At 53.8% G+C, this 21,979-nt stretch overlaps 1 protein-coding gene and 1 long non-coding RNA gene across 2 annotated transcripts in view; one reads left to right on the forward strand and one right to left on the reverse strand.

Moving 5' to 3' along the window:
- The window catches only part of LOC142493975 (uncharacterized), a 122,818-nt gene that overhangs the window by 79,554 nt on the left and 21,285 nt on the right, over positions 1-21,979 (reverse strand). Inside the window, exon 2 of the mRNA XM_075598801.1 lies at positions 19,110-19,198. Within this exon, the coding sequence (XP_075454916.1) occupies positions 19,110-19,198 (89 nt within the window). The remainder of the gene's footprint in view (positions 1-19,109; positions 19,199-21,979) is intronic.
- The window catches only part of LOC142493976 (uncharacterized), a 69,655-nt gene continuing 54,998 nt past the window's right edge, over positions 7,323-21,979 (forward strand). The window contains exon 1 of the long non-coding RNA XR_012801246.1: positions 7,323-7,969. This is a non-coding gene — a long non-coding RNA (uncharacterized LOC142493976). The remainder of the gene's footprint in view (positions 7,970-21,979) is intronic.

Raw genomic sequence — 21,979 nt, forward strand, 5'->3', positions numbered from 1 at the left:
TTTATTCATTGTACCATGTGTATAAATTTATAAACGGGCATAGCCCTGGTGTAGGTACATTTAAAATTATGTAAGATGGGGAATTAAAATGACATTCACAGAGACAGCGGATACATTAAAGATTCACCCAGATAAGTTGTGTTTAGCTATTCCAGGGGAAGTCATAAATAAAGTGAATGTCCGGGCTTCTAAGAGACCCTGGGGAGAGGCCGCCCGAATGTCTATAGAAGTCCGGAGATTCAAAGATTTTAACCCGACCTAGGTGTGAAGTGCCGGAAAGTGTACTAAGACCATTTGCCTAGACTTTCTGTCGCTGGGTCAAGGGGGTTTGGTCAGGTATGCTTAGCGGGCTGAGCGTGAAATTAGCGCATGACCCTTAGCCTGCCGTGACGCCCTTTGCCCGGTTACAGGGACTACTGGCAACCCTGCTATAGGATAGAATTCGGCTCCCACGCCAAAAATTGGTTGCCCATTGCCCAGATAGGCTTGCGAGAGTATTATAAGTCCGTGCACGCCGTCGGGGGGGGGGGGGGGGGGTGTTCTCTGCTTTGCATCAGGGAAGGATAGCGGGTGGTGCAAAAAAGGACATTTTCAGCGCAACCACCGATTTGCACCCCACTCGGGATTTTGTAAGATCTAAGGACTTGGAAACGAATTCAGCAAGGGCAGAACGAAATTCTTCCGTTTGGCGAAGATACAGAGCCTGCAAGCAGCGCCCCTAGCCCAGAGACTGCTTCGCGCCTTTTGCTGTGTATTAACCCGCTCCTGGGAATTGATACCTAAAGACTTGATGGTTTGGACTTTCGTTCCAGAAGCAATTTATTTCGTTTTGGCCCGTTCTCGTAAGTGTTTATTCGTGATAATGTTGTCATTCAAGCTGTGTGTGTTCTTTATGTAAATAAATACAATTTATTTTATTTCATGCTTTATGCTATCAAAGGATCCAGATGCTAAAGTATTAATAAGCTTGGTCTCCCGTGACAGACGGTCACTAGGCATGTGTGGCAGTAAGGGTCAGAGAGACAGGACATTTCGGACAGAGAGAGGAGTAGGGTATGAAGCTGGAGCAAGAAACCAACGCAAAATAAAAGATATAATATGATTTAAAAAAAGTAGAAAAAGTGTAAAAAAAAAAAAAAGTAGGTGTTAGTGTGACTGAGTGCTCTATGTCCTGTGCCCTGAGTGCTCTGTGCCCTGAGTGCTCTGTGTCCTGAGTGCTCTGTGCCCTGAGTGCCATGTGTCCTGAGTGCTCTGTGCCCTGTGTCCTGAGTGCCCTGTGTCCTGAGTGCTCTGTGTCCTGAGTGCTCTGTGTCCTGAGTGCTCTGTGCCGTGAGTGCTCTGTGTCCTGAGTGCTCTGTGCCCTGAGTGCCCTGTGTCCTGAGTGCTCTGTGCCCTGAGTGCTCTGTGTCCTGAGTGCTCTATGTCCTGTGCCCTGAGTGCTCTGTGCCCTGAGTGCTCTGTGTCCTGAGTGCTCTGTGCCCTGAGTGCCATGTGTCCTGAGTGCTCTGTGCCCTGTGTCCTGAGTGCCCTGTGTCCTGAGTGCTCTGTGTCCTGAGTGCTCTGTGTCCTGAGTGCTCTGTGCCGTGAGTGCTCTGTGCCGTGAGTGCTCTGTGTCCTGAGTGCTCTGTGCCCTGAGTGCCCTGTGTCCTGAGTGCTCTGTGCCCTGAGTGCTCTGTGTCCCGAGTGCTCTGTGTCCCGAGTGCTCTGTGCCCCGAGTGCCCTGTGCCCTGTGTCCTGAGTGCCCTGTGTCCTGAGTGCCCTGTGTCCTGAGTGCTCTGTGCCCTGAGTGCTCTGTGCCCTGAGTGCTCTGTGCCCTGAGTGCTCTGTGTCCTGAGTGCTCTGTGTCCTGAGTGCTCTGTGTCCTGAGTGCTCTGTGTCCTGAGTGCTCTGTGTCCTGAGTGTCCTGTGTGTCCTGTGCCCTGAGTGCTCTGTGCCCTGAGTGCTCTGTGTCTTGAGTGCTCTGTGTCCTGAGTGCTCTGTGTCCTGAGTGCTCTGTGCCCTGTGTCCTGAGTGCTCTGTGTCCTGAGTGCCCTGTGCCCTGAGTGCCCTGAGTGCTCTGTGCCCTGAGTGCTCTGTGCCCTGAGTGCCCTGAGTGCTCTGTGTCCTGAGTGCTCTGTGTCCTGAGTGCCCTGTGCCCTGAGTGCTCTGTGCCCTGAGTGCTCTGTGTCCTGAGTGCCTGTGTCCTGAGTGACTTGTGTCCTGAGTGCTCTGTGCCCTGAGTGCTCTGTGCCCTGAGTGCCCTGAGTGCTCTGTGTCCTGAGTGCTCTGTGTCCTGAGTGCCCTGTGCCCTGAGTGCTCTGTGCCCTGAGTGCTCTGTGTCCTGAGTGCCTGTGTCCTGAGTGACTTGTGTCCTGAGTGCTCTGTGTCCTGAGTGCCCTGTGTCCTGAGTGTCCTGTGCTCTGTGTCCTGAGTGTCCTGTGCCCTGAGTGCTCTGTGTCCTGAGTGCCCTGTGTCCTGAGTGACCTGGTCCTGAGTGCCCTGCGCCCTGAGTGCCCTGCGCCCTGAGTGCCATGCGCCCTGAGTGCCCTGCGCCCTGAGTATCCTGCGCCCTGAGTGCCCTGTGCCCTGAGTGCCCTGAGTGCTCTGTGTCCTGAGTGCCCTCTGCCCTGAGTGCCCTGTGTCCTGCGCCTTGAGTGTCCTGAGTGCTCTGTGCCCTGTGTCCTGCGCCCTGCGCGCCCTGTGACCTGCGCGCCCTGTGACCTGCGCGCCCTGTGACCTGCGCGCCCTGTGACCTGCGCGCCCTGTGCGCCCTGTGACCTGCGCGCCCTGTGCGCCGTGACCTGCGCGCCCTGTGACCTGCGCGCCCTGTGACCTGCGCGCCCTGTGCGCCCTGTGACCTGCGCGCCCTGTGCGCCCTGTGACCTGCGCGCCCTGTGCGCCCTGTGACCTGCGCGCCCTGAGTGACCTGCGCGCCCTGAGTGCCGAGTTCCCAGTGACCTGCGCGCCCTGAGTGACCTGCGCGCCCTGAGTGACCTGCGCGCCCTGAGTGACCTGCGCGCCCTGAGTGCCCTGCGCGCCCTGAGTGACCTGCGCGCCCTGAGTTCCCTGCGCGCCCTGAGTGACCTGCGCGCCCTGAGTTCCCTGCGCGCCCTGAGTGACCTGCGCGCCCTGAGTGCCCTGCGCGCCCTGTGCCCTGAGTGCCCTGTGCCCTGTGCAGAGGGTCTTCCAGTATGAAATAGCACGTCCTAAAATGAGAAAATCTCTGCTACTGCAGACATACTATTATTTAAAAGGTGCAATCCCTGTTACTGTGCAAAACAATGCTATTGTCCTTATTAAACAAATGTAATCTGTCTTAAAGCACGGACTTGGTTTCTTTGGAAATTAAGAAGAATTCTCTTGTCATCTGAATGGGGGGATGTGGGGAGAGAGATGTAGGACTGGTCATTCAAGGGCTTACTTCATCTATAGTCCATCCTATCCCTGTAAGAGCCAATAAAGGAGCAGGATAGGGGAGGGGGCATTACCTGTGCAAACTCCCATACTGCACACAGTGAAGAGGAGACGCCAGAAGAAAGCAAACCCATCCCAATACTCGTTCACCTCGTTTACAAATCCTAATGCCCCAAAGCCCCTCTCTCCACTGGGAGGGGGAGGGTCAGGCGAGTGTCAGGGGAGTTTTAATGCAGAGGGGCAGAGTGGTGCTGGCACTCAGTTCCATGGGCACACAGCAGCTGAAAGGTCCCGTCGCTTGGGGGGGACGGGTGAGCCTCTCTGAGAGGGTGCTGTCATGGGAGACCAGCTCTTTTAACACATTTATACCCGGATCCTTTGATTGATCAAAGCGAAGAGATAAAATAAATTGTAATTTATTTCCACAAATGACATACACACATTAGTTACCCAACTACACTAAAAATACACTTACTGGGACGGGGGCAAACAAAATATCTTGTTCCCCAAACGAAATCTTGCAATTCCCCAGGAGCGGGAATTGCTCGCAAACAGAGCTGGAAACAGTCCTTGGTCAGTGGCGCTGCTCGCAACCTGTCCTGGAACAGGATCCATATTTCTGTTTGCCCCCTCCCTACCCCCCTTTGCAGATTCGGCCTGTCAGCTCCTTATTTCAGCTACATGTATATTTGCTCTGAAAACACACAGTGCCTGTGGAACCGATACATTTGTTGCATTTGGGCTGTCCAGTTAGCTCATACCCAGGTTGTCTTGGCAACCCCCTTAATCCCCCTGGTTTAGTGGAGTTTCCCTTTCTCCCCTGTCTGTATTCACAGATAGTCTCATCCTCAGACTATTCCTGTTCCCAGAAAGCCATATACTTCCTTTCCACCCAGGACACTGAGTGAGTGAGTGCCTTCATGCTATTAGCCCCAGCAAGGCCTCTCTGTTTTTACACACGCCTTACCCGGTGATACACGACACTTCTAGAGAAGCCCTCTCTACCACACTACTCCATCTACAAGAACCCTTTGTTTCCTTGACTTTGCAATAAAACTAAGAAAGACAAAAGGACTTGTTGTGCTTTGGAAGAGGGAAGGCATGAGTTAAGCTAACTGGAGCTATTCATACATCACACGTGACCCTGGTTCCAGGATACAATCACTGTTACTCCGCCGGAGGTGCTTCGTTCATTCTGCCGCTGTAGTATTGGAACCTGGAACCTTAGACCTAGGACATAGTAGCTTCAGCCTCGCTAAGCCGCGCTGAGCAGATGCACTAACCCCCTGCATCTGTCATCAGCGTGGCTATAGTTTCCCCTTCTGCATGCGTGCTGATGCGTGCGGAGGCTCAGAAACTTTGCAGAGACAGGCAAGTTTCAAATTTGCCGCTCGGGGAAGCGGAGGAGCGGTCACGTGACTGCTCACAGCCAATGGGAGCAAGGGACTAGCCCCGCCTCCTGCTCTGCCTCCTGACACCGCCTCCGCCCCGCGCTCACTGCCTTGCCTGCCAGGACAGGAAAAAGCTCCATTTTGAGCAGGCGAGGCAGAGCAGGAGCGCGGCTGAACCTGCTATGTCCCAGGCCTAAGTTCTTATGAACTCTTGAAGCTTGTTCCGAATCTTAGTTATGATGTTAATCTTGGATGAATCTGGTTCTCGATGGGCTGCACAGATTCTTATAGGGTTAAAACTCCTATACCTAACCTGGGCAGCCAATCACTCCGTGGGAATAATTTTCCCCACCTATCCCGGAGTTGCCAATACTTAGCAAACCTGGCAGAGGTGGCTTCTCATTCTGCTAAGGGCATGCGCGAACCTCGCACCTTTGCCACTTAGCATATGAGACCCAACCTCCTTCTGAACCTCAATCAGAGTTCTGAGGTTTCGGGCATATACCGGTGGACCTTTAAATGTAATTCATTTCCCTGCCTGGTCTTACTATTCTGGTCTGTGCTGAAGCAGGGAAATCTATGTTGCTGGTCACTCCTGGAATAGTAAGACACAAATACATTTTCGTTACATTTACAGTGTTTCTGCCATCATTGGGTTGCAGAGCTGGCACTTTACAATTCCCCAACATCATAATACCTTTATTATTGGCCTGGGTACCCACTCACCGTCACAGGCGCCCCCCCCCCCCCAACAAGCTAGAGCAGAGAATGAGCAAGTAGTGTGGCACGGCCTGTTAATGATATTAAACGGTGTGATGGTGAAGGGTAAGAGTAATGGTGAAGAGTAAGTAATGTTTAAACACACCACATCAAAGCCCTTACCCAATTAAGGTCTATCTTTAGTTAGGAATGTCCTAGCTGTCTAATTTTTTGTATGCAAAGGGTTAGGCTAAGGCCCCGCTCCCTCAGTCAGCGCGCCCGCACTGCAGAGAGGCGGGGCGCTGACAGACACAGACCGCGATATGCGGTCTGTAGGGAGCCGGGAGCCAGAGCGGTGGGAGTGGGAGGGAGGGGGGCGGGCTCTGATCGTGGTGCCGTCCACCCCCCCACACACATACATATACCCACACACACACACACACATACATACACACACACATACACACATACATACACACTCACACACTTTAATAACCCGCAGCTCCTTCCCTGCTCCCCGCCCAAGGCGCCTCCCATCTAGCTCCTTCCCTCCCCTCCTCCCCATTGGCTGACTCGCGTACCACGTGACGCGTCAACGCCGAAAATCACTTGATTCTTGCCGCATTGGCCGGCTGACACGTCACAGTACGTAGTCAGCCCTGACGGAAAGAGGCAGCGGGGGCAGGGACCATTCGGGCAAGGGTCTGGTGGTTCGCGGCCTTAGGAGGGACTCATGCAGATTGCTATGAGTTTATACATTGTACCATGTGTATAAATTTATAAACGGGCATAGCCCTGGTGTAGGTACATTTAAAATTATGTAAGATGGGGAATTAAAATGACATTCACAGAGACAGCGGATACATTAAAGATTCACCCAGATAAGTTGTGTTTAGCCGTTCCAGGGGAAGTCATAAATAAAGTGAATGTCCGGGCTTCTAAGAGACCCTGGGGAGAGGCCGCCCGAATGTCTATAGAAGTCCGGAGATTCAAAGATTTTAACCCAACCTAGGTGTGAAGTGCCGGAAAGTGTACTAAAACCATTTGCCTAGGCTTTCTGTCGCTGGGTCAAGGAGGTTTGGTCAGGTATGCTTAGCGGGCTGAGCGTGAAATTAGCGCATGACCCTTAGCCTGCCGTGACGCCCTTTGCCCGGTTACAGGGACTACTGGCAACCCTGCTATAGGATAGAATTCGGCTCCCACGCCAAAAATTGGTTGCCCATTGCCCAGATAGGCTTGCGAGAGTATTATAAGTCCGTGCACGCCGTCGGGGGGGGGGGGGGGGGGGGGTGTTCTCTGCTTTGCATCAGGGAAGGATAGCGGGTGGTGCAAAAAAGGACATTTTCAGCGCAACCACCGATTTGCGCCCCGCTCGGGATTTCGTAAGATCTAAGGACTTGGAAACGAATTCAGCAAGGGCAGAACGAAATTCTTCCGTTTGGCGAAGATACAGAGACTGCTTTGCGTCTTTTGCTGTGTATTAACCCGCTCTTGGGAATTGATACCTGAAGACTTGAGGGTTTGGACTTTCGTTCCAGAAGCAATTTATTTCGTTTTGGCCCGTTCTCGTAAGTGTTTATTCGTGATAATTTTGTCATTCAAGCTGTGTGTGTTCTTTATGTAAATAAATACAATTTATTTTATTTCATGCTTTATGCCAGGGCTGCACAACACGCGGCCCGCGGGCCGCATGCGGCCCGCCTGGCCTCTCTGTGTGGCCCTCGATGAGATTTAAAAAAAAAAAAAAAAACTTTGAAAAATTTTTTTTTTGAAAAAAAAAAAAACTTTGAAAAAAAAAAACTTTGAAAAAAAAAAAACTTTGAAAAAAAAATGGCGCCAATTCCCTGCGGTCCCGGCGCGCATGCGCTAGGCCCGCTCCGTCCCCCCCCCCCTTCCCTGCTCCCAACGCGGGGCGGAAGGGGAAGCAACATGCAGCTCCTCTGCGGGCCCGCTCCCCCCCCCTGCTCCCAACGTGGGCCGGAGGGGGAAGCAACATGCAGCTCCTCTGCGGGCCCGCTCCCCCCCCCTGCTCCCAACGTGGGCCGGAGGGGGAAGCAACATGCAGCTCCTCTGCGGGCCCGCTCCCCTCCCCCTTCCCTGCTCCCAACGTGGGCCGGAGGGGGAAGCAACACGCAGCTCCTCTGCGGGCCCGCTCCCCTCCCCCTTCCCTGCTCCCAACGCGGGGCGGAAGGGGAAGCAACATGCAGCTCCTCTGCGGGCCCGCTCCCCCCCCCCCTGCTCCCAACGTGGGCCGGAGGGGGAAGTAATAATTAAATAATTCAGCTCCTCCAGCGGCCTGCTTCTCACCGCTTCCCTCCGCGGCCAGCTTCTCGCGTCCCCCACGAGCTCACCTCCCGTGCCCTCCTCCACCCCCTTCCCCCAACCCGCGCCCCCAAGCCCACCTCCCGTCCCAGGCAGCTGCCGCAGGGATATCGGGGGCAGGAGGAGCAAGCGTCCGGCGGCAACCTGCACCCACCCGGGTCAAGGTAAGTCACTGTCACTGTTAGTCACTGTCACCCAAGTCACTGTCACCCAAGTCACTGTCACCCAAGTCACTGTCACCCAAGTCACTGTCACCCACCCACCCAGTCACTGTCAAGTCACTGTCACCCACCCAGTCACTGTCACCTACCCACCCACCCAGTCACTGTCACCCAGTCACTGTCAAGTCACTGTCACCCACCCACCCAGTCACTGTCACCCAGTCACTCTCAAGTCACTGTCACCCACCCAGTCACTGTCACCCACCCAGTCACTGTCACCCACCCACCCACTGTCAGTGTCACTGTCACCCACCCAGTCACTGTCCCACCCTGTCACTGTGTCCCACCCTGTCACTCTTACCACCCAGTCACTGTGTCCCACCCCGTCACTGTCACCCACCCAGTCACTGTCACCCACCCAGTCACTGTCACCCACCCAGTCACTGTCACCCACCTATCCACCCAGTCACTGTCACCCACCCAGTCACTGTCACCCACCCAGTCACTATCACCCACCCACCCAGTCACTGTCAAGTCACTGTCACCCACCCAGTCACTGTCACCCACCCACCCACTGTCACCCACCCAGTCACTGTCACCCAGTCACTGTCAAGTCACTGTCACCCACCCACCCAGTCACTGTCAAGGTCACTGTCACCCACCCACCCACTGTCACCCACCCAGTCCCTGTCACCCAGTCACTGTCACCCACCCACCCAGTCACTGTCACCCACCCACCCAGTCACTGTCAGTGTCACTGTCACCCACCCACCCAGTCACCCACCCAGTCACTGTGTCCCACCCAGTCACTGTGTCCCACCCAGTCACTCTTCCCACCCAGTCACTGTGTCCCACCCCGTCACTGTCACCCACCCAGTCACTGTCACCCACCCACCCAGTCACTGTCATAGTCACTGTCACCCACCCAGTCACTGTCACCCACCCAGTCACTGTCACCAACCCAGTCACTGTCACCCACCTATCCACCCAGTCACTGTCACCCACCCAGTCACTGTCACCCACCCAGTCACTGTCACCCACCCACCCAGTCACTGTCACCCACCCAGTCACTGTCACCCACCCAGTCACTGTCACCCACCCAGTCACTGTGTCCCACCCAGTCACTGTCACCCAGTCACTGTCACCCACCCAAGGGGGAGAGTGATGTGAGGTGCAAGGGGGGGAGAGTGATGTGAGGTGCAAGGGGGGGAGAGTGATGTGAGGTGCAAGGGGGGGAGAGGGATGTGAGGTGCAAGGGGGGGAGAGGGATGTGAGGTGCAAGGGGGGGAGAGGGATGTGAGGTGCAAGGGGGGGAGAGGGATGTGAGGTGCAAGGGGGGGGAGAGGGATGTGAGGTGCAAGGGGGGAGAGGGATGTGAGGTTCAGGGGGGGAGAGGGATGTGAGGTTCAAGGGGGGAGAGGGATGTGAGGTGCAAGGGGGAGAGGGATGTGAGGTGCAAGGGGGGAGAGGGATGTGAGGTTCAAGGGGGGAGAGGGATGTGAGGTGCAAGGGGGAGAGGGATGTGAGGTGCAAGGGGGGAGAGGGATGTGAGGTGCAAGGGGGGAGAGGGATGTGAGGTTCAGGGGGGGAGAGGGATGTGAGGTGCAAGTGGGGAGAGGGATGTGAGGTGCAAGGGGGGAGAGGGATGTGAGGTGCAAGGGGGGAGAGGGATGTGAGGTGCAAGGGGGGAGAGGGATGTGAGGTGCAAGGGGGCAGAGGGATGTGAGCTGCAGGGGGGAGGGATGTGAGGTGCAAGGGGGCAGAGGGATGTGAGGTGCAAGGGGGCAGAGGGATGTGAGCTGCAGGGGGGAGGGATGTGAGCTGCAGGGGGGAGGGATGTGAGCTGCAGGGGGTGGTGGGATGTGTGTGGGGTGTAGGGGGGTATTGTGTGTTTGATGTGGAGGGGGGTATTGTGTGTTTGATGTGGAGGGGTGTATTGTGTGTGGGTGAGGGGGAGAGATGGGGGTATGAGAGATAGATGGGGAGTATCGCAATGGTTGATAGTGTTGGGTTCTGGGGGAGATATGAGGATGATGATGGGTGCTGGGGGAGAGATGATGATGATGATGATGATGATGATGATGATGATTATTTTACCCGTGCGGCCCAATTTATTTTTCCTTGGAGCAGTTCGGCCCTTCGCACTTTACGAGTTGTGCAGGCCTGCTTTATGCTATCAAAGGATCCAGATGCTAAAGTGTTAATAAGCTTGGTCTCCCGTGACAAACGGTCACTAGGCATGTGTGGCAGTAAGGGTCAGAGAGACAGGACATTTCGGACAGAGAGAGGAGTAGGGTATGAAGCTGGAGCAAGAAACCAACGCAAAATAAAAGATATAATATGATTTAAAAAAAGTAGAAAAAGTGTAAAAAAAAAAAAAAGTAGGTGTTAGTGTGACTGAGTGCTCTGTGCCCTGTGTCCTGAGTGCCCTGTGCCCTGAGTGCTCTGTGCCCTGAGTGCTCTGTGTCCTGAGTGCTCTGTGTCCTGAGTGCTCTGTGTCCTGAGTGCCCTGTGTCCTGAGTGCCCTGTGTCCTGAGTGCTCTGTGTCCTGAGTGCTCTGTGTCCTGAGTGCTCTGTGCCCTGAGTGCTATGTGTCCTGAGTGCTCTGTGTCCTGAGTGCTCTGTGCCCTGAGTGCCCTGTGTCCTGAGTGCTCTGTGCCCTGAGTGCTCTGTGTCCCGAGTGCTCTGTGTCCCGAGTGCTCTGTGCCCTGAGTGCCCTGTGTCCTGAGTGCTCTGTGCCCTGTGTCCTGAGTGCCCTGTGTCCTGAGTGCTCTGTGCCCTGAGTGCTCTGTGCCCTGAGTGCTCTGCGCCCTGAGTGCTCTGTGTCCTGAGTGCTCTGCGCCCTGAGTGCTCTGCGCCCTGAGTGCTCTGTGTCCTGAGTGCTCTGTGTCCTGAGTGCTCTGTGTCCTGAGTGCTCTGTGTCCTGAGTGCTCTGTGTCCTGAGTGTCCTGTGTCCTGAGTGTCCTGTGTCCTGAGTGTCCTGTGCCCTGAGTGTCCTGTGCCCTGAGTGCTCTGTGTCCTGAGTGCTCTGTGTCCTGAGTGCTCTGTGTCCTGAGTGCTCTGTGTCCTGAGTGCTCTGTGCCCTGTGTCCTGAGTGCTCTGTGCCCTGAGTGCCCTGTGCCCTGTGCCCTGAGTGCTCTGTGCCCTGAGTGCTCTGTGCCCTGTGCCCTGAGTGCTCTGTGCCCTGAGTGCCCTGAGTGTTCTGTGTCCTGAGTGCTCTGTGTCCTGTGTGCCCTGTGCCCTGAGTGCCCTGTGCCCTGAGTGCTCTGTGCCCTGAGTGCTCTGTGTCCTGAGTGCCCTGTGTCCTGAGTGACCTGTGTCCTGAGTGACCTGTGTCCTGAGTGACCTGTGTCCTGAGTGCTCTGTGTCCTGAGTGCTCTGTGTCCTGAGTGCCCTGTGTCCTGAGTGTCCTGTGCTCTGTGTCCTGAGTGTCCTGTGCCCTGAGTGCTCTGTGTCCTGAGTGCCCTGTGTCCTGAGTGACCTGGTCCTGAGTGCCCTGCGCCCTGAGTGCCCTGCGCCCTGAGTGCCCTGCGCCCTGAGTATCCTGCGCCCTGAGTGCCCTGAGTGCTCTGTGTCCTGAGTGCCCTCTGCCCTGAGTGCCCTCTGCCCTGAGTGCCCTGTGTCATGCGCCCTGAGTGTCCTGAGTGCTCTGTGCCCTGCGCGCCCTGTGACCTGTGCGCCCTGTGACCTGCGCGCCCTGTGACCTGTGCGCCCTGTGACCTGCGCGCCCTGTGCACCGTGACCTGCGCGCCCTGTGACCTGCGCGCCCTGTGACCTGCGCGCCCTGTGACCTGCGCGCCCTGTGACCTGCGCGCCCTGTGACCTGCGCGCCCTGAGTGACGAGTTCCCAGTGCCCTGAGTGCCCTGCGCCCTGAGTGCCCTGCGCCCTGAGTGCCCTGCGCCCTGAGTGCCCTGCGCCCTGAGTGCCCTGCGCCCTGAGTGCCCTGCGCCCTGAGTGCCCTGCGCCCTGAGTGCCCTGCGCCCTGAGTGCCCTGCGCCCTGAGTGCCCTGCCAGATCTAACACTTTCCCTGTGAGATAAGCCGGGTGTGTGAAAGGTTTTATTTCCAGCTCGTCAGGAAAGCAAAATGTTATTCATCGCAACACATCAGTGGGGCTCAGGCCAATCCTCACCCCCCCCCACACACATCAGTGGGGCTCAGGCCAATCCTCAACCCCCCACACACATCAGGGGGGCTCAGGCCAATCCTCAACCCCCCACACACATCAGGGGGGCTCAGGCCAATCCTCAACCCCCCACACACATCAGGGGGGCTCAGCACCAATCCTCACCCCCCCACACACATCAGGGGGGCTCAGGCCAATCCTCAACCCCCCACACACATCAGTGGGGCTCAGGCCAATCCTCACCCACCCACCCCCACACACATCAGGGGGGCTCAGCACCAATCCTCACCCCCCCACACACATCAGGGGGGCTCAGCACCAATCCTCAACCCCCCACACACATCAGGGGGGCTCAGGCCAATCCTCAACCCCCCACACACATCAGGGGGGCTCAGGCCAATCCTCAACCCCCCACACACATCAGGGGGGCTCAGGCCAATCCTCAACCCCCCACACACATCAGGGGGGCTCAGGCCAATCCTCAACCCCCCACACACATCAGGGGGGCTCAGCACCAATCCTCACCCCCCCACACACATCAGGGGGGCTCAGGCCAATCCTCAACCCCCCACACACATCAGTGGGGCTCAGGCCAATCCTCACCCACCCACCCCCACACACATCAGGGGGGCTCAGCACCAATCCTCACCCCCCCACACACATCAGGGGGGCTCAGGCCAATCCTCACCCCCCCCCACACACATCAGGGGGGCTCAGGCCAATCCTCAACCCCCCACACACATCAGGGGGGCTCAGGCCAATCCTCACCCCCCCCACACACACATCAGGGGGGCTCAGGCCAATCCTCAACCCCCCACACACATCAGGGGGGCTCAGGCCAATCCTCACCCCCCCCCCAAACATCAGGGGGGCTCAGGCCAATCCTCAGCCCCCCACACACATCAGGGGGGCCCAACGCCAATCCTCACCCCCCCCCACACATCAGGGGGGCTCAGGCCAATCCTCAACCCCCCACACACATCAGGGGGGCCCAACGCCAATCCTCACCCCCCCCCCCACACATCAGGGGGGCTCAGGCCAATCCTCAACCCCCCACACACATCAGGGGGGCTCAGCACCAATCCTCACCCCCCCCCACACACACATCAGGGGGGCTCAGCGCCAATCCTCAACCCCCCACACACATCAGGGGGGCTCAGCACCAATCCTCACCCCCCCCCACACACACATCAGGGGGGCCCAACGCCAATCCTCACCCCCCCCAACACACATCAGGGGGGCTCAGCGCCAATCCTCAACCCCCCACACACATCAGGGGGGCTCAGCACCAATCCTCACCCCCCCCCCCCACACACATCAGGGGGGCTCAGCGCCAATCCTCACCCCCCCACACACATCAGGGGGGCTCAGGCCAATCCTCACCCCCCCCCACACACACATCAGGGGGGCTCAGCACCAATCCTCACCCCCCCCCCCACACACACATCAGGGGGGCTCAGCGCCAATCCTCACCCCCCCCCCACACACATCAGGGGGGCTCAGCGCCAATCCTCACCCCCCCCCCCACACACATCAGGGGGGCTCAGAGCCAATCCTCACCCGCCCCAACACACATCAGGGGGGCTCAGCGCCAATCCTCACCCACCCCCACACACATCAGGGGGGCTCAGCGCCAATCCTCACCCCCCCCAACACACATCAGGGGGGCTCAGCGCCAATCCTCACCCCCCCCCCACACACATCAGGGGGGCTCAGCGCCAATCCTCACCCCCCCCCCAACACACATCAGGGGGGCCCAACGCCAATCCTCACCCACCCACCCCCAACACATCAGGGGGGCCCAACGCCAATCCTCACCCACCCCCAACACATCAGGGGGGCCCAACGCCAATCCTCACCCACCCCCAACACATCAGGGGGGCTCAGCGCCAATCCTCACAGACCCCCAACACATCAGGCCTTGTTATATGGCGGTTGGGGTAGGGGGATAACTTTAGGGGTTTAGCGGTTGGGGTAGGGGGGTAACTTTAGGGGTTAGCAGTTAGGGGGATAACTTTAGGGGTTTAGCGGTTAGGGTAGGGGGATAACTTTAGGGGTTAGCGGTTAGGGTAGGGGGATAACTTTAGGGGTTTAGTGGCTGGGGTAGGTGGATAACTTTAGGGGTTTTAGCGGTTAGGGTAGGGGGATAACATTAGGGGTTTAGCGGTTAGGGTAGGGGGATAACTTTAGGGGTTTAGTGGCTGGGGTAGGTGGATAACTTTAGGGGTTTTAGCGGTTAGGGTAGGGGGATAACATTAGGGGTTTAGCGGTTAGGGTAGGGGGATAACTTTAGGGGTTTAGTGGGTGGGGTAGGTGGATAACTTTAGGGGTTTTAGCGGTTAGGGTAGGGGGATAACATTAGGGGTTTAGCGGTTAGGGTAGGGGGATAACTTTAGGGGTTTAGCGGTTAGGGTAGGGGGATAACTTTAGGGGTTTAGCGGTTAGGGTAGGGGGATAACTTTAGGGGTTTTAGCGGTATGGGTAGGGGGATAACTTTAGGGGTTTAGCGGTTAGGGTAGGGGGATAACTTTAGGGGTTTAGCGGTTAGAGTAGGGGAATAACTTTAGGGGTTTGGCGGTTAGGGTAGTGGATAACTTTAGGGGTTAGCGGTTAGGGTAGGGGATAACTTTAGGGGTTTAGCGGTTAGGGTAGGGGGATAACTTTAGGGGTTTAGCGGTTAGGGTAGGGGGATAACCTTAGGGGTTTAGCGGTTGGGGTAGGGGGATAACTTTAGGGGTTTAGCGGTTAGGGTAGGGGGATAACTTTAGGGGTTTCAGTGGTTAGGGGGATAACTTTAGGGGTTTAGCGGTTAGGGTAGTGGATAACTTAACGGGTTTAGCGGTTAGGGTAGGGGGATAACTTTAGGGGTTTAGTGGTTAGGGGGATAACTTTAGGGGTTTAGCGGTTAGGGTAGTGGATAACTTTAGGGGTTTAGCGGTTAGGGTAGTGGATAACTTTAGGGGTTTAGCGGTTAAGGTAGGGGGATAACTTTAGGGGGTGTAGCGGTTAGGGTAGGGGGATAACTTTAGGGGTTTAGCGGTTAGGGTAGGGGGATAACTTTAGGGGTTTTAGCGGTTAGGTTAGGGGGATAACTTTAGGGGTTGTAGCGGTTAGGGTAGGGGGATAACTTTAGGGGTTGTAGCGGTTAGGTTAGGGGGATAACTTTAGGGGTTTAGCGGTTAGGGTAGGGGGATAACTTTAGGGGTTTAACGGTTAGGGTAGGGGGATAACTTTAGGGGTTTAGCGGTTAGGGTAGAGGGATAACTTTAGGGGTTTTAGCGGTTAGGGTAGGGGGTAACTTTAGGGGTTTAGCAGTTAGGGTAGGGGGATAACTTTAGGGGTTTAGTGGTTAGGGTAGGGGGATAACTTTAGGGGGTTTAGCGGTTAGGTTAGGGGGATAACTTTAGGGGTTGTAGCGGTTAGGGTAGGGGGATAACTTTAGGGGTTTAGCGGTTGGGATGGGGGGATAACTTTAGGGGTTTAGCGGTTAGGGTAGGGGGATAACTTTAGGGGTTTTAGCGGTTAGGGTAGGGGGATAACTTTATGGGTTTAGCGGTTAGGGTAGTGGGATAACTTTAGGGGTTTAGAGGTTAGGGTAGGGGATAACTTTAGGGGTTTAGCGGTTAGGGTAGGGGGATAACTTTAGGGGTTGTAGCGGTTAGGGTAGGGGGATAACTTTAGGGGTTTAGCGGTTAGGGTAGGGGGATAACTTTAGGGGTTTAGCGGTTAGGGTAGGGGGATAACTTTAGGGGTTTTAGCGGTTAGGGTAGGGGGATAACTTTATGGGTTTAGCGGTTAGGGTAGTGGGATAACTTTAGGGGTTTAGCGGTTAGGGTAGGGGATAACTTTAGGGGTTTAGCAGTTAGGGTAGGGAACCAGTCAGGTTACAGTTTGGGGATAATCAACCACAGACACATTCCCAGATAACCGGAGTGCTTTTATGCGGTTATCTCCTGAGGAGAAGGTTTAGAAACCCTGTCCCAGCCCCAAAGGGTTTCCTTGTGCCTCTCTTTCCCCGCGCACCTTTCAATACCATCCCTGTTTTTGTCAGTTCTACCTCTTCGAGATTCTCCCATGCGTCGGCCGCTCCCTCACAGATAAAGTCGTTTTTTTCTATTTCCCCCTTTCTGTATTGTGAACACGTTTTCTTGCAAACGTTTCTCTCTGGGTAATTCTTCTCCCAGGCACCTTTTTACATGCTTAAGATATTTCAAATATCCCTATCATAGCATACTCCGCCGGCTTTGGCCGTCATTATTTGGATAACTCTTGAGAGCCTCCCTGATGTTGATTCACATTTATAATCTGTGTACCAGAGGCTTTAAGTTGTTTGGGTTACGTGGAATGAGGTCCCCTCACTTCCTTTGCAGAGCTGAATAGCGTGTAAGCTGTACAAATATTTCCTAGGTGTGACTACAAGGGAGGGTCTCGTGTAGCCTGACTGATGTTTGGAAGTAGCGAGACGTTGCTAGGCTCGTTATCTTGATGGACTTCACCATGTTGATGTATCTAATCCCTACATATAGCTCTTTCCTTATGTCTACAATGGGATATTTCACGAGTGGCCCTTTGAAGTAAACGCACCACTTACTCTGCATCTTTATATAAGTCGTCGTTCTAGTAATGATAAAATTGAACAGATAGGGCCACCCTTTCATCTTTACCTACTGTCCTCCGGGTTGGAGAAGAAGCTGGCGGTCCTTATTCTTTTCACCTTGCCCCTTACTTCTGGATGTACGTGATCCCATTGAAATTCCAGTTCCTGCTTCAACAAAGGTGGCTCAATTAGTCCTTGCTTCAGCGTAGGTGGCACAATCTGTGGCTCAGTCTCTGACTGAGCCACGGATTAAGCCACCTGTGGTGAAGCTGCGATATCCTTAAAACCTGACTTGCTTTGGGGTACCGAGAACTGGAATTGAGAACCTCTGATCTAGGGGACAATTTACTGATGTCTCCTTTCGGTAAATCTGGGGGGAAAACAATGTAAAATAATCCCACCAGATGTATTTCTCCAGTATCTGTGCACGTAGCCGGGTGCTGTAGGGGCTCACTGTTGGAGATACTGCTTCTGAGTGCTGAGGGTAAGATCCAGGTAGGTCTGACAAACTCTCTATTGATAAAGTGCCTTTTTATACATGAAACGCGTAGGAGGGTGCTTACCTCCGTTTGTTCTATGGATCAATAAAGGATTATTCTTCATCTTATTTTGGGGACCCACTCTTTGGCTGTGCGCCAGTTCTCCTTTCTCTACATTGTACCAGCAACTACTCGGCTCCACGCCACTCAGGACATTCGGATTGGGGCAATCTGTGAGTATCTTTGACTTTATTCTTGACCATTGTGTTACATTGTGAGTCCAGGTTCAATCCACCATGAGGAATGTATAGGGGCTTTACCAACAGCCTTATCTTCAGGGATCATTTGGCCCTATAGAGGACTTTACATCTTCATTATCTCACTAGCCCCAATCCTGCATATCTACTTGTATTATTTGAATGATATGGATCCAGCGCTGGAGCGCATCAATCACTAACTACCTTTACAAACTCTCTACTGGAGACCATACATTGTATCAATGGCCAAATCATTGACTCAAAGATTTATTTGGTTGTTACATCAAGTTGGGGCTGGCAGCAAAATCAAGGCAAACGACTGAATTCATGCCCTCCAGCTGCACCTATATTGCGGGCACTCTACGTGTTTTGGCTCCTGTAAGACCAGCTGTGCCTATTACACCAAAAGCTTTGTGTGTGTGGAGTAAACTGCATAGCTTATGGGACTTCCATAGGGATTGCTTGGGAGTACCTTCATCTAGCACGAGTGGAGGATCATCTATTTTATACCCACAAAGTGATGGAGAGTCTGTGAAATTTTGAAAGCGGAGGCTTTGGAGAACGGTCACTCTCTAAATGTAGGAACGTTTACAGGAGCGATAGATGGAGAGCTCAGGATGGGATGCTGTGAATGTAGTTGCTGTTAATGGAGTGACCTTCAGCTTCTCTTGGTGAGATGTGTATTCAGAGATATACAGAGAGCGATGAAAGAGAGGCACTCCAGTGGTCTTTCAAAAATAGAACATGTACTATAGTGTTATCGCAATATAATACATTTTCTATTTCTGACATACTGCTGCGGCACAGTTTATTCGAGCATTTGCCCGTTCTGTGCCGCAGCAGTAGCCTGGCGCGCGCCCGAGAGTGACGGGCGCGCGCCGAAGCAGCGGAAGAGCGCCCTCCGATCGGGGCGCTCTCCCTACCGCTGCCGGGTCCGCCGGGTCCCCCGGAACCCCCTGCCGCTGTCCCGCGATCGCGGGACACCAGGGCTCCCTCGGGGAGCCCCTGGACGCGCGTGCAGGGGGCGCACGCTCCCGAAGACGCGTGACCGCGCGCGGCCACTAGCAAGCCGGGAAATCTCCCGGCTTGCGGATCTGGCCGCAGTGTAATAAACTGTGTCGCCAGTGTAGCAATGGAGGGCCTCTCTCACTTCGCTCTCTGTGCCATTGGTGGTTCCGTGTGATAGCAGTGGAGTGCCTCTCTCGCTTCGCTCTCTGTGCCATTGGTGGTTCCGTGTGATAGCAGGACTACTTTTGCAGAGCACCCGTGATGTTTACATGTGGTGCTGCGAATTCACCTTTACTTGGATCCCTTCAGAGATATATAGTCATGGAGAATCACAGGGCACTGGATAAACCAATGTAGACTACACATCTTCTATGGCAATATCTGAGCAATTGAAGGCAAGCTGCTCAACTTAAGGTAAAAGTCACAGGCGAGAAGAGTATTGTATTAACCCTTATGATGCAGCTGGCTGGCCTGCCAGGGTCAACACCGTGTTTCAATCTCCCCCTAGAAACTGAGCATTGAGGTGAAGCTCCCTCCCCTTTTGTTCACATCACTGGGAGAGGGCAGAGGGCAGAGGGCAGAGGGCAGACTGTTGCAACTATGTGTTTGCTGCCTACGTGATCACAAAGACATCATCCCAGAGATCCAGTAACATAATGGTTAAATCCTCACTCACCGGAAGGGCAAGAAATGCATTGAAATACTCCAGGAAAATGTCTTCGTAAACTAGAAGTTCTTCCAGCTCCTCCTCCTGGATCTCTAGAGCTGATAAGAGATAAGAGGTACATATCAGAAAGATCATTTCTCCACTCAACGGGGTTTGCTTATCACAAATGGGAAACGGGCGCTCAAAGGACAACACTGCAGCTTTGCTGCATTACCGTAAAGTGACCGGAGATTAAAATGCCTGTGAACATTAAGTAAGAAGGGAGGGAGAGGGAGTAGGGGGCATTGTTACAGGAGTCCAGGGCTAATACCAGGGATCAATATCGCCAGACAGAACAAGAGAGTTTATAACATTAATTTATTGGAAAAGTATATACACAACTATACAAAACACACAAACATCACACATACCCAACTGGGGGATACCCTGCATACCTAGTTGCAGGGACCTACTTGCAGAGATTTCCCCTGTTCTCTCTTCTTTCCCAATGCCTACAGGACTGGTTTTCAGGCCTGAGACCAGCACTGGAGTGGACACTGCAGTTTCTCCATGTCACAGCCACACCTCTGTAACTCTCTGCAGGCTCTGTCTCCTAGGGAAAAAGGAGACCAAAAGCGCACCAGCACAAACGGAGCAGGAAGGACCCAAAACGAAAAATAATTAAAAGGGCACTTTAATGTGACAAAAGACCCATCCAACGCGTTTCGAACGTCACAGCGTCACAGCGTTCGAAACGCGTTGGATGGGTCTTTTGTCACATTAAAGTGCCCTTTTAATTATTTTTCGTTTTGGGTCCTTCCTGCTCCGTTTGTGCTGGTGCGCTTTTGGTCTCCTTTTTCCCTGTATTGCATTTAGTAGCTGCACAGCCTGCCAACCTACCCCACCAGGATGTGAGTATTGCATAATTTTCGGGGAAACCTGCCAATGAGACTGATGGTAAGTGGGCTTGTACCATATGCCACCTGTCTTCAGGAGGATAGTACCCATACTATTACACATTAGGTACTATATCAATTATTAGTACCCTGGTTTAGTGGTTTGGTTTATTACACCTGCATTGCGCACTTCAACTATTTTCTACATCTGTCTCCCAGGGGTCTCCCTCCCCATCTTTTTATATACTTAAAACATAATATTGCAACACTCAGGGCCAGGTGCTGCCTACATGCCCTGGTCCTGATTGGTGGGTAGAACTGCTACATAACATTTGCAACATAACAAGGATACAGGGAAAGGTCACAGACCAAGCTGCAACAATTCTCCTGCAAACATATTAACCCCTGATTCCTGAGGTGCTGGAACCAAGCAAAGACATTCATATATACATAACATATACTACAATACCAATGTATTACTGACAGGTAGGGGTAATCGCAGACTTAACCTTTATTAACAGCAGGCATATTTACTCCTACCGTCACAGGTATGATACCCATTATTGGACCAACAAGTACTATAATTGATATGTTAGAATCTTTCCCACCTCTCAGGGTCAGGGTAGGACCTGATGAAGGACCCTGAGAGGTGGGAAAGCTTGTAACATATCCTCCACGACTTCGTCCAATAATAAGTATCCCACCCCCTACTCCCTCTCCCTCCTGTGTTACTCCACGGAAGAAAGGACCAACCCGACCCCCAACCCTTCTCACGATTCAGTGATTGCAAAAATTCCACCCAAATCAGCAACGTGAGAAACGCTGATTTAAACGTCAATGAAACGCGGAATGAAACAGCAGCTGTACTGTACTTCCATGCAGGAGAAATCGATTTGTATTAAAATGTGGGGATAAATGCTGCTGTTCGCCAACGTTTCCTGGCTTCAAAACTAGGCCAAAACAGCCCAGTAATTACATGAAATAAAACTGAGGTTACCCGTCGCAGTTACAAGGCGCAGTTTTTTGCTTCAATTTTGCCTGCGGGCGACTTCGAGAAATCGCCTCATTTTTGTTATGTTTATTGTCCCAGCAAACGGAAACAACAAATGGATTTAGGAAAATGATCAGGTTCTGGGCTGTCCTGGAATCGCGCACCACTCACGCCTTTAACCCTTCAGGCGCCTCAGCACCTAGGTACTCTGCGATCGTGGGACGTGGCATGCCAGGTTCCTCGGCGACGTCGTAGCTACGTCCCAGAATCCCGCTGGGTTTGTGCAATGGGGAAGCGGAGGCCGCGATCTGCCGTGATCCAGAGCGGGAGGAGGGTGACTCCTCCCCTTCCGGTGTGACATTAGTCACGTTATGGTGCTCCGGCCCCTCCGACACGCAACGGGTTAATACATTGCGATCTGTTTACTAAAGTCTCCTGGCAGAGAGTGGGGCCGTTTGTAATGCTGGAACCCCTGGTTGCTAATATAAGTGCCGGAGCAGCGTCCCGGTGCATGGACGACGGGCCCCTAAAGATCCCCGGTGCAGCCGAACCGGTTGCATATATAGTAGTTCAGCCCTTGCCCACAAGTCTCCACACTGCGAAATCCGGTGCAAAAGCGGTGCAGCATCAGATTTACCAAAGACACAAATCTTATTAGTTTCTGTGGGATAACTATTTCTTAATCAGATTGGTATTTTTTGTTAAATTTGCCCCTTTTCTGCAGTTGGGAGATTTTAAGGCAAACCCCTCAATGTGCGGGATAAAGCTGTAACCCAATACCGATTCGGGGCACAATCTCTTAACAACCTTCAGGGTTTTATTATCCTATCTGGAAAAACAGAGCTATTAATAATAAGCCGATGAATAAGCCAGGCAAGTGCTGGCAGGCAGCAGGTGATGTATCACCGCTCCAGGAGAAACAAAGCCCGTGGTAAAGAGTGGGGGGTTATGGGAGCGCTCGCTCCTTTCCAGGGAAGGTTTGCAGAGCGGTTAGTTCTGGATACACACCATTA

Source organism: Ascaphus truei, chromosome 4 (genome assembly GCF_040206685.1).
Source record: "Ascaphus truei isolate aAscTru1 chromosome 4, aAscTru1.hap1, whole genome shotgun sequence".
NCBI lineage: Eukaryota > Metazoa > Chordata > Amphibia > Anura > Ascaphidae > Ascaphus > Ascaphus truei.